At 40.2% G+C, this 12,711-nt stretch overlaps 2 protein-coding genes across 2 annotated transcripts; both read right to left on the bottom strand.

The window, feature by feature from the left end:
- Positions 1 to 1,074: 1,074 nt before the first annotated feature.
- On the bottom strand, positions 1,075 to 1,903 carry nkx3-1 (NK3 homeobox 1). Its single transcript, XM_085368105.1, has 2 exons — positions 1,717 to 1,903; positions 1,075 to 1,472 (listed from the first exon to the last, which is right to left on the bottom strand). Exons 1-2 carry the CDS (start codon positions 1,901 to 1,903, stop codon positions 1,075 to 1,077), a joined length of 585 nt encoding a protein of 194 aa, XP_085224231.1.
- A 5,711-nt stretch (positions 1,904 to 7,614) lies between these two features.
- nkx2.7 (NK2 transcription factor related 7) lies at positions 7,615 to 8,932 on the bottom strand. Its single transcript, XM_085368104.1, has 2 exons — positions 8,686 to 8,932; positions 7,615 to 8,162 (listed from the first exon to the last, which is right to left on the bottom strand). Exons 1-2 carry the CDS (start codon positions 8,930 to 8,932, stop codon positions 7,615 to 7,617), a joined length of 795 nt encoding a protein of 264 aa, XP_085224230.1.
- Positions 8,933 to 12,711: the final 3,779 nt, after the last annotated feature.

The raw sequence follows: 12,711 nt of genomic DNA, 5'->3' as shown, positions 1-12,711 counted from the left end.
CTCATGAGAAGTCCAGGTGATAACACACCTGCAGAACACTCTGCCACCGAAATGCTTCATAGCCGCAGTGCAGCTGGTGTGAGTGTAAGTCTCACTTTATAAACTAACAAGACGTCAGTCAGTTTGAAAAATCGTGCTGCCAGACTTCTTAAAATTTTTATTTGTACAATCCAGGTGCTTAGAAAAATATGTTGATTTGTAGTATGTGTTACATGCATGAGTGTACAGGGCTATGATTACACCAAAGCTTCCAAAAAGGGGTCACAAAATGTGCCCAGATCTAAAGTCTACATCACATTTTGTGTGTTATCCTCACTTATTGTTATACATCATACAGAACATACCTTAAGAAACACGTTCTGTTACTTTTTTATCTACCAACTGCCAGGTATACTCACAATCACCATGGCATGCAGGAGGTGAGCCACATGACAGCTTTACCTCCTCATGCCCCACTTTCAAGAAAGCAAAGCTGACAACTGCTGATTGAACTCGATGCCTTATGGAGCTCCGTTTATCTCTGATTTAAACAAAGATGCCTCTTGGCCAGCCTTCATATTTGTATTTATGTCAGCATGTTTAAGCATCTGGAATGCGTGATGTCAGCTGATGTCAGCTGACTCTCTTACTGTTTCGTTTCCTCTCGTTTTCCGTGTGGTGCTGTCTCTAGAAAGAGCAGTTTATCTTCCTGCAATCAGGGCATCAGCTCCTTGAAGAAATCGGGTCTCATTCTTTCGCCTTCATTGACACCAACTGCAATTTTATCACAGTTTAACTTCATTCAAATGCTCGAAATTTTAAAGCACTCTTAACAAAGGTTAAATGTATAAGCATTAATTTATTAATAATTTATTAATCAGCAATGTCACAAGTTGGCTGTGCAAATCCATGTCATATCCATACAGCAAGATTTGTATGATAGCACATTTTCATGAGCGAAATCACTCCACAAGATGGATAAAGTCAACACATGAGCAAACACCATGTTCCAAATCTGACAAAGAATCAGTTGTGACAGTAAACATAGATTTTAGAAGCTTGTAGATGATAAACTTTAGGGTTATACATTTATTTTCACCATAACACTGGGCCCCAGGGGCCACTGTAGTCCCACAGGTAGGGTCTGTATTGGTAGGCTTTGTAGAAGGAAGTAATCAGTGATGATCTGACCAAATCCTCTTTCAGACCCAGTCCTTCTGCATTGTACAAATCCTTACAAAACTCTGATGTCTGCTGCTTCCGCTTCGTTTTGTACCTCCTGTTCTGAAACCAGATTTTCACCTGGGTCTCAGTTAGTCTTAAGGTTCTGGCCAGCTGAGCTCTCTCTGGGGCCGACAGGTATTTCTGGTGATTAAATTTCTTCTCCAGTTCGAGCACTTGGAGGTGTGTAAACGCAGCTCTGGAGCGCTTCTGCTTTCCGGGGGAGGGCAAAGTTGACTCTGAGGAGCTGGGGCATGATGTGTTCAGAGATTCTGTGAAGCACAGATGAGATCCAGTCATTAAACAGGTAAACTGGTTTACAGCAGGCTTTGTGAACTGGTTTGTGATCATTGTAAGATAAACAGCTGCCATTACAAATAAAATTTTAAAGCAAGTCTTTTGTTGTTACACTGCACCATTCTGCACATTCTTCATAGTAAACAACACACATCAAACTGATTTGGTCACTTTATCTAAGCGCAGTAAACCTGCTGTTGAAAGCCTGCAGACGCTCACCTGTCTGTAATCCAAAGGCTGTTTCCTGAAGACAGAGCTGTGGTGAAAACTTTCCTGATTCTTCATTCCACTGCGAACATCTTTCCTCCTTCTGCGAGCAGCATTTATCATTGAATCGCGCACTGTCTTTGTTGGAGAGGATGTCCTCGATGAGGAAGGAAGTCAGAGGTTTGGCCGAGTCAGACATTTCCAGCCAGTAATAAAAAAAAATCCGAGGACTCTCGGTGCATCAGAGGCGCAGTGGGAGAAGTGGCTGAAGCACTGTGAGTCCTCACACACTTACACAGTCTGAATTTATACAACAGCAGGGGCGGGCTCAGATTGCACTGACGCGTTAAGGAGTCGGGACGGCTAAAGTTTACTTCTACTTTCACTAACTTTCATTCAAGTTTCCAGCTCTGCTGCAATGTATCAAGTCCATAAAAATACTGAAACATTCAAAAGGAAGTACTGATCCTTTTTTTTTTATTTTAGAAGTGATCTGTATAGAGAAAGATTTTAAAACTTTAGACTGATTGTAAAAAGATGAATTTATATATTTATAGCTGTCCTTATGCATGCTTTTATGTTTAAATGAAAAACAGTCTGATGTGGTTCTACTTATACACATGTGCAGAAAGGTGTCGAATATGTGATCTAAACTCAAACAAAATGATTAGAAACTCATTTCTGTACAAGAAAATATAATGGGTGCATGTTGGCAATGTACTTTTTTAGCTATGATCTATTCCTAACAGAGAGAACTGAGTGACATCCAAAATTAGCTAATAAACTAGTATCAGAAAAGCAAGCAGTGCATGTTCACAAAGTGTGTTTAGTCTTTCTGTGGAGGAAGTTTGAGTCCACAAGGAGGGACGGAGCTACCTGCTCCAGACACACTAAAAAGTCTCGAATTTGAGCCCTCCATCAGCTCAGTATTGTAACACAGCGGCTTCAGTGAGACAAATGTACCAGTAGCGGGGGTGGGTGGGGCCGGTGGCTGGGGTCAGAGTGGGTGGTCATGCCTCCTGAAGCACTAATGACTTGGACACATTTAGGCCGGCTCCTGAATGGACACGCTCATTGTTTGACGGCTGTTTATTTGTTGTTCTCTGCGGTCCGGTCTGACCTTTCTCCATCTACTAAGATGTTTACAGGCGTTGTCGGAGTTGCTCTGGGATTTCATGCTTCCTTTGGAAATGCGTGAATGTTGGTATGACAGACACAGCCCTCTCCGTGGCCCCTGATGGCACTGACGCCACCAGCCTCTCTTCACCAAATACACACTTACATCACACTGATGACTGCTACTATTATCAGCAGCACTTAAACTGCATCCTTGTATGCATTATACACTATGTATCAATATCCAGCATTATATGATATATATATATATATATATATATATATATATATATATATATATATATATATATATATATATATATATATATATATATATATATATATATATATATATATATATATATATATATATATATATATATATATATATATTATCCCCAGACTAAGTCATGTCTGCCGTGTTCTTTCCTGTGTTGTGGATAATCATTTATGAAAGCTATCTGTGTGTAATCTCTTAAGGTTCCTCGTTTGCATTACCTGCTGTCTTGTCAACAGCGTATTAAGATTAAATGCTTGATATGTCTCACCGTGAAATCTTTGCATGCGACTGTCTGCCTGTTAAAGTATGTTGAACTGTAAGCACAGAAAATCCCACTTTTGTCTAGACATTGTTTGTTACCCCATAAAACTCCTTACGTTTATTTTTGGATCATACTGTACTGAACGTGGAATCAAGCAAAACCACAGCTGTGTGCAAAATGACTTTCTACTAGAAATGCATACATTGCATTTATTTGAGGCATATGTCACTTTTATTTCACTATCTAAAAAACGTTTGATTGTGGTTAAAAGGATGTTTTGCAGAATAACAAAACTCACGTACCTGTCTGATGACATAAGCAAAAACAAGGTCAGCAATGACAGCGAGCACCTGGGCTGTGTGAGGAGGGGAAGTCCTACGACTGAAGTGGTTCTTTTAAGACTCTGTGCAGTCATCCACCACCCTTATTCTGTGACAATCGGCATGATTGCTCCAAACAATGGCATTTCCTCTACAATCACTCTGTCCTAGACAGTCGTGGCATAGTTATCTAGATGTGCATCAGAGGTAGCATAAGAGAGCTGCTGACCTTTCAGCCTGGAAAGGCATTTGTCCTCCCCGGTGCAGTGGTGACGATGTTTTCTTTGAGCCACCAAACGTGCCATCAACCTTCTGTTATTTTCCTGCTGTTTCATTGTCTGAGAGGGTGACTGCGAGGACTTGTCGCAGCAGCAGATTTGTCAGCATTCTGTCTTCTTATCTTCTCAGCATCAGAGTTGTTTTATACAGTATCCCTAAGCCTGGCTGTTGCACAAGAATCATCTTTGTAAAGTGTGCGACATAACCAATATGTCATCAGAGGAAACAGGTCAGTTTAAAGTTTGTACAAAAACTAAATGATAAAGAAACAATTACTCTGAATTTAGTAACTGTGAACCATTTTTTTCTTCTCCAAATTCAGTGAGGGGAAAATTAAAGTAACTTATCTTTGGTCTGTGTGAGATAGTTTTGTAAATGCAATTCTAGTGTTTTCCACCAGAGGGAGCTTTAAAGCCAATCTCACAGCTACTTTAAAAGAAAGGGATTATGTACCATGGACTGTTATTTCGTCTACAACCAGCTCAGCTACAAAAATCAACAGTTTCTTATTTTGTTTAGGCGAGTTGTTGCAATGTGGATGAGCTCCTGCACAATCATATACAACAGTTCATCATTTCATCATCACACTGACATTTGAAGTCTCTGACATAGTCAGGGACGCGTCTTTCTTTCTAACCACAGCATGACTTAAACCCTTTGTGGATTTTGGAAACCATAATGTCTCTTCAAGCGATGGTCAGACTCACGTCATTCTCTATTTAAACTGCCCCTCATCACAAGCAGTGTAATCAAGCACCTTTTATGTGGACGAGGAGAAAAGAAAAACTCCCTCTCCACCTTTTCAAAACAAAGCAGAGCTACTGCGCATGAGCTCACAGTTTTCCTCCCTGAAAAGACACAGATTTGACTATTCATTAGTGAGATGTTGCTGAATGTCATTTAAAAAAAATCTTTATCTGTCATGAGTGACAGAGGACCTTTTCACTGATTGCAGTAACCAATTACTTCAGTTGAAAGACAGTTACTGTGTCATGAGATCACCGGGTTACGTCATTTTAAGGCTTTTCTTTATGCTTCTAAATTAAAATTGAAATAGTTCACACCAAAGGTTATGGCTACACGTGATCTATAAGAATAAGAATAAGAATAAGAATAAGATCTATATATATTTTTAAAGTTACATTTTAAAGTCATACACTATAAACATAACTTCTGAAAAACCCTTTTACTTACACACACACACACACACACACACACACACACACACACACACACACACACAGGGTCATTATCTGATCTCTCTTGGTCTCCTCTCTGTCTACAGCTTCATCCTTATCTGTGCAGAGATGCTCCTTCAGCCCGTGACTCTTCTCTGAGAGGTGTTTATTCTCTGCGTTCACGCCCAATAAAAAAATTACACAAACGTATTTTCCCCCCAATCAAGTGATTTTGACGGGAAACGAGTCGCGCTGATGTGTATCTCTGATTTATTTGATTTTATGGTTTTATAATTTTAAATTAATGCCACGCTTTGTTGTTGTGGAGATATAAAGGGACCGTTTTAATGATAAAAAATAACTGAATTTTATTTTACAGAAATCTGTGTTTTGAAGTTTGATTGGCGCTCACCTGGCTGTGGCTCGTCGATACACGACACGTCAGACTGGAACTGTTTCCCGCTTGATTGAAAGTTTGAAGAAGTTAAAGAGCCACTCTGTCTGCGGGTTTGTTTACCAAGCAGAGCCCCGGGACAGGACAAGCTCTCCGGCCTTATCAGCGGATTTGTGAATGGGGCAATAAGGAGCTGAGTTTTGATAGAGGTCAGATGTCACTTCATCCATTAGCTGTTTGATGGCTCTCTTTGATAAACCTGGCAAACGACAACGCCACAACCAGTTACACTTAAAGGTTCCTAATAAGGTATGCTGTCGTTTTTTGAGCTCCTCCTGGAAAACTGGGTGACAAAGTCTTACAAATTTATATAATTTTCAAAAAAGCTTCTCCTTTGTTTTATTTATTTTAAAAGCTTCACTCAAAAGCTACGGAGAAATAAAAAAGGAATAATTTGATGAAAAGCAATATAGTACAGTAATGATATTTTTAAAGCTCACTTTATATGAAGTCATCACATGTTTATAGACTACATGGAGGTAGAGGACGCATGGGGCACTGTGGGTATTTCACGCGATCGTTTTGCACCGGTCAATTTGTGGAATTTTATGAAAAGCTCACGCAACATTAGTCGTTTTAAAAATGCACACTTATGAAGAAAAGCCAAAAGTAATCACTTTGATTTGAATCCGTTTTTTACTGTGGTAACTAAATCAAAATATTTGGAATTTTTGTGTTTGCCAAAAAGTGATTGGTCGTATTTAAACTGCTATAAATAACTTTTGCCATGTAATATGTGAAATATATCTCGAATGTATCACTAGTGAATGACATCAAGCCACCTTGAGTCACAAACAACATTCCTGTCACAAAGTAGAAACCGCAATCAGTTTTTGGCAAAGTGACTTTTAAAAACTTTATTTATCCAGATAAAAAGTTGACATAAAAAATCTCTAAGAGTAATCTCGCCAAGAAGAAGAAATTGCAATAAATATAACAATAGTTCTGTAAACATATTTTACGTGGTCAAAAAGGACCGGATTGGTTATAATGTATAGGTGCAATAAGACACAGTCATAAAGATGCTTGAAAAACAGGTGATTTTTAAATTGCATATATAGACCTTTTGTAAATCCTGCTCAATGAGGTCTGTTTACAAATACAAGTAATTTTAAGTAAAGATATTACACATAAAAATCACACTGGGAATCAGTTCTTAGCACCAATGAGGCTTCCGTGTGCTGTTGTCAAAACTGATCTCACACAGATTATCTCAGGCGATCCAGGAGTGCGCATTTGACTCGTGTGATTCTGATTGCAGTAAAGGGTTCCCACATTAAAACTAGCAACCTTAGAAGAGAGATCCCGGAAACCTTCCTTATCTAGGCGATCGAGCATGACCAAGACTTATAATGGAGAGCAGTTCAGAGTCAGAAAGATAATAATGTGGTTCATTTTTATCGTGTTTGCGCTGACTCGCTCAGTTTACCTGTTGCAAAACCCGTTTTTAAAGTGATACATGAGTTCGAAAAAATATGACATTTATTCTCAGTTGTTTTTGTATAAAAACACTGTAAGAATGAAGAATATTAACTATAATAAATAATAACTGTGACTGGTTCAGATTCATGGCTTAAATGGAAAAACGGTTTAAAATTTCATTTCTAAATTTTGATACATTGATATATTTATCTAAATAGAATAAAAAGTTGTGCTTTTTTTAATCACCATTTTTTACTGAAACCCACTGATAACCAACCCCGTTACAGGGCTGGTTGTCACAGAGTGTCGTTGATGCTTCATTAGTTTTTGTTCGATTCATGACTCATTATTGAAAGTAATCCAAACATCAGCAAGAGCAAAAAGTGTATCAACCAACCCCGGATTGCCCTAATTCAGAATTTGCGTTTAGACACAGAAAAGTATAATTGAATATTAAAGCGTTTATTCTTCATAATCGATTCATCAGAAACTTTTTGAACAACGGGAAATTACAATACGACCCCACACCAACTATACAATATACATTTGATACTGAAATGTCTCAGTGGTTCCTGCTATACAGCCGTTTAGTCCCTTTATCACCAGCCTCTTATACCGTGTAGAGAGGCCTGAAACGGCCCGTGGCCGAAGTGCGTCTCGGTGTTTCCTGTTAAATCATTTAGCTTGCTGTTGGACATCTGTGCAGCAGAAGGTGACGCGCTGTGATAACTGCAGCCGTACATGCTGCTGTTTCCGTATCCAAGCGCGGGGTTATAATGTCCAAGTGTTACATTGTAAGGCGCTGAATGGGAACCGGCACCGCACAGCTTCCCGTCCCGCACCAGCACGGGAACCGCGACCCTCCTGGGTGCAGGCAGATAACCCGCCAGCTCCAGAGATTTGTCCTGCCTCTGACGTTTACATTTGTACCTGCGGTTCTGGAACCAGATTTTCACCTGGGTGGAAGTGAGCTGGAGCACGTGGGCCAGGTGCTCTCTCTCCGGGGCGGACAGGTAGCGCTGCTGTCTGAAACGCCTCTCTAGTTCGGACACTTGAGACTGGGAGAAGAGGACCCGGGGCTTCCTGCGCACGCTGGGCCTCTGGGGGGGTTTGTCACAATCAGATGGACTGTCGAACCCGCTCATCTCTGCACCACAAAACAAAAACACAGTCACGTTCTGACACCATGACCTGTTTACTGCCTAAAATTTTCCAAATCATTTGTAATTGTTTGGAATGTGCAACACTTTTAAGAATAAAGCTTAAATGAAGTGGAAAATTGTAGTAAAAAAAACCAAACAACTAATTTGATTATTTCTGAGATTTTAAAGGCAAAATTTACAAAACTGCAAACATTGACAACATTAAAATTTTTTGTTTAGCTCACATTTTGATCTTGAAGTCTGCAGTTTGCAGAAAATTGTCAGAATTTTTTTTTAATTTATTAATTTAGGTGCTGATTACTTTAGGGAAACATTTCTCACTGGTTCAGTGAGATTCTTGTGGTCTGTTTAGGTTATCAGACTAAGATCTAAAGGGAAAATGAAACTGTTTCATTCGGGCCCCGTCTCATTAACGCGTCCTGTATCGTGTTTTTGTGGAGCTGCCTAAATCCACAACCAGCGGCTCCTGAATTGAATCTTACTTTGTTGTCCATCGTGTCACATCACCTTGCTCGTGTATCTCCTCTTCTGCTCCCGGGTTGTGAGTATCGAGTTTGTCAAGTATCTCCGAGGCGCGCGGCTCCGAGTGGCATTCATAAAAGTCTCTGTTCTGGGGCGCAGCGTGCACGTGCTGATGATGCAAGGGCACAACCTGGTCAGCCGTTAGAAAATCATGCTCATAGTCGTGGTGGTGCTCCATCCTCAAGATATCCTTCACGGAAAATGGTGTCGAGGTCGTCAAACTGGGATGCATGCCTTCCATTTCAGTGCTTAGATTTGATCCTCGATGAGCTCGAGCTGCTGCTGATGAAGCCAGAGAGATGTGTTAACTGACTGGTGAGTGAGGGCCTGATTTGAATCATTCAATGGTCCAAGCTAATGAGCAAGGTAGATAGTCAACATCATCCCCTTTTTGACCAAATGACCAACACCCACAGCCTGCTCACACTACCCTGAAGCCCCAGCTTTCCTTCTCACCTTACAGAGACACCTTTCATCATGTCCGCCCTTCTCTCCCTGCGAAACAAAGGTGCAATTCCCGAGTTTAATTAAGAAATGAGACTTTTGGTGAGCGCATGTATCAGTAAGCACGCGGCCTACCGCAAAACTCCTGGAGTTGCGGAAAGTATGCGCTAATTAGTTCATTGTGCACAAAATATTGTGATTGCCGATGTTTCTATGCGGGTTTTTATGACTAATATCTTTGTTCAAGCTGGAAATGAGGCTCCAGTAAACGTGGTTTACGAAAGGCTTATATATAAAATAAAAAATGAGCTGTTTTGCTAGTATCTCTCTGTTTCTGTGTTATATATGACAATCAACATGGTCTTTTTTGCCCAGTTAAAATATCTTTATTGTTAGGATCTCTCCAGAAATGTTTGAAAACGTCTCTGTTTGAGACATGATTGACAGAACATATACCTGCAAATGATTTGTAGCAGTTTAAATACCTGCAATCGCTTTTTTGTTTTTGTTTATATATAGATAGATAGATAGATAGATAGATAGATAGATAGATAGATAGATAGATAAAGTTAAGCTGCTATAGGAAAACTATAATAGCCAATCAAGGGAAACCATCGCAGCCTAATTACTCTGTTTTAAAATGGGAGGCACTTATTCAGAGTCTCGCCAGTCCTCGTTCTTTGTGAGCTGAGCCGCTTAATCAGCGTGCAGGTCCTCGGGGGTTGAGTGATGTCGGGTGATGTTGACCAGCTTTACCGTCAACATTGTTTTCAAGCCATGTTATTAGTGTTCTCAGGCCACAACAAACAGTAACATTACACCTGATGTTGTGGAAGTGGAGAGGCAGCGGCGCCAGCCTGCAATGCTTGACTGAAGGCTGAGACGTGCTTCCACAGACACAGGAACACGGATAGACACGGCCTGTCCACTGCCACAGATATATAGCCTAGAGGGCATTTGCGGGGATGGGTGCTTTTGAGAGTATTTAGAGGGCCCTTTAATATTATAGAACAAGTGGGGTTCTAACAGACGAACATGTTCAATTGTAAAGCACAAATACAGAGAACTCGATGGTCTTCAGGGCTTGCCATATCAGGGTGCTGTGTGCCGCGAGTTAAAACAAAGATAACTCTGCCTTCCTGGTCAGGACCCTGACAGAAGGTATTTTTATCCTCAATGAGACCTTTACCTGGATGAATAGAGGACTGTGTTTGCAAGTTAAGAGCTAATTCATTTTGAAGTGTGTCCGCCAGTTTTAAAACCACCCTTAAAATATTTTCTCTTAAACAATTGCTAAAAGCTCCTGAGAAGTTATTAGATTAGTTACTTAGACTTATGTGGTACTAACATTTGTTCAGAACCTGATAGTTTTTTTTTAGTTCGATGGTTTTCATGAGTAAAAGAAACCAGGAAAATATAGCAAAATGAAAAGTAACACAATTAATAAAACGGCAACAAAACACCCACAGTCCAGAGGAAAGTCGTGAGTCAGTGAGCCACAGTGGGGCGCTGATCTGTGACAGTTTTTTAAGTTTTTAAAGGGCTTTCTTCAACAGAAGGAACACCTCACGTGCGCTCCTGCGCAGTTTCCTCTGGTCCAGATTTGCACAACAGAAATGAATGTATACTTTCTAAAAGTCAATATGCCAACATGTTTGAGCTTTGAGCTAACAGATTAGGAGTTAACTCATTCTGACTTACTTATTAGGCATGTCTGGTATAAAATCTTCCAGATCCAGTAAAATAAGTCAGCTAATCAATAGAGAAAATAATTCAAATAGTTTTATGTAACGCAATAAAATCGCAGCTTAAGCCACAACGAATCATTAATTTATTTAATCCTAAAGGGACTCACTTATGTCAGATGTTTGAATAATGAACGTGAATTATTCTGTCCTGTGTGGAAGTTTAATTCATTCACAGACCTTATTGACTACCTGCAGTGCAAAAGTTAATATTCATAGATTTTTACTCCATCATTGTGCAGCATGTGTACAGTGGGGCATTAAAAGATGTAATAAAGGTGTAGTAAACAAGACAAAACAAAATAAGCGATATATCTTGTTTTACACACAAGATGTGTCAGTGATCATCATGCCACGGAGATTTGCTGCTTGCCTTGTTTTATGTCATACTTGTTGGATTTGTTCTTTCAGTAAGAAATGTGTTGTTTTTGTTTCTTCAGAAAAGGTAAGAAGAACTTTTAAAATGTGCTCAGCTTCAGGTGATATTTTGACAAACAAGCTGACAAACCAAGAAACCTGAACTTCAAAAGCAGAGAGGGGCAAAATCTCAATGTCAACTTTCAATTGTTTAACACCTTGGGTATTTCAGGGTGTCCAGTTTGATGAGTAAATTACTGCTGCAGTTTTCTCCAGAGGCTTGAAGCAATGCTCTCCCTGGGTTTCTGTGACTGCTCGTGTTTAAAATCAAAGCCTTTCTCATTGCTTCCACCACATGTCCTCTAACTGTAATATAAGAAGGTAGCTCAGTACAGTTTACCACAAATACCCCTAATTCATCATACAGCAAAATAGGAGGTTGATAGCAGCTGAAAGAAGAGATGGGGTCTCCTTACACTGAGTGAAACTGAAACCAGCCTTGCATTGATGTTTCCATTCAGGAATGAAGGAGTCTTTCAGGCAGAGTCTATGTAAACTCATACAGTAGTTACAAGATATAAGATCATTTTCGTACACTGAGGGTCACTCAGAAAATTGCTGACATTGAAAAAGGCTATCAGAGGCACCAGGGTGCGCTAGTTGCTTGAAATGACTACACACAGCCTGACTGCCACCACCACAGTTTCTCTGTGCTTGAAAAGTCCAACAACCAGAGCAACATTACTGACGATAATATGTGGTTAATTTTCTGGGACATGCAAATAACATTTACGTTTGCAGCAACTCTGAGTGCAAAAAATTGTCTCACTGTTCTGATTATACGCAACTGGAGATGTGAGTACTTGCTGTACTTTCACAAAGAGGGGATTTGGATAATATACTTGCAGTAGTCAGCTTTGGAAACTTTATTATAATTGCCGATCCGGTATCTATTTTTGGGATTAACAGAATTTAGATGAATTTCGATTAAAGATAAAATTTGAGCAAACTTTTCTAGGCTATGCGTTGAGTGTTCGGACATGCAGTCGTCTTCTTGAGGAGTGGTACTCAAACTCAAACTGGTACCAGGAAAGAAAAATGTGGATTTAAACTGAACTGGATGAATGTGAACGGTGGTTCGCACTGTTGCCGCACAGCAAGAAGGTCCTGAGTTCAATTCCACCATCAGGCCGGGGTCTTTCTGTGTGGAGTTTGCATGTTCTCCCCGTGTTTGCGTGGTTCTCTCGGGTACTCCGGCTTCCTCCCACCGTCCAAAGACATGCAGCTTGTGGGGATAGGTTAATTGGATAATCCAAATTGCCACTAGGTGTGAATGTGCGAGTGAATGTGAGTGTGAATGGTTGTCTGTCCCTATGTGTTAGCCCTGCGACAGACTGGCAACCTGTCCAGGGTGTACCCCGCCTTTCGCCCTATGACAGCTGGGATAGGCTCCAGCGCCCCCCGC

The sequence above is a fragment of the Diplotaxodon limnothrissa genome, linkage group LG12, assembly GCF_057381915.1.
Source record: "Diplotaxodon limnothrissa isolate DT_005_m linkage group LG12, D_limnothrissa_male_GT1.1, whole genome shotgun sequence".
NCBI classification, from domain to species: Eukaryota; Metazoa; Chordata; class Actinopteri; order Cichliformes; family Cichlidae; genus Diplotaxodon; species Diplotaxodon limnothrissa.
Note: the sequence above shows the minus strand (reverse complement) of the source record. Positions and strands in the feature narration are given on the sequence as shown.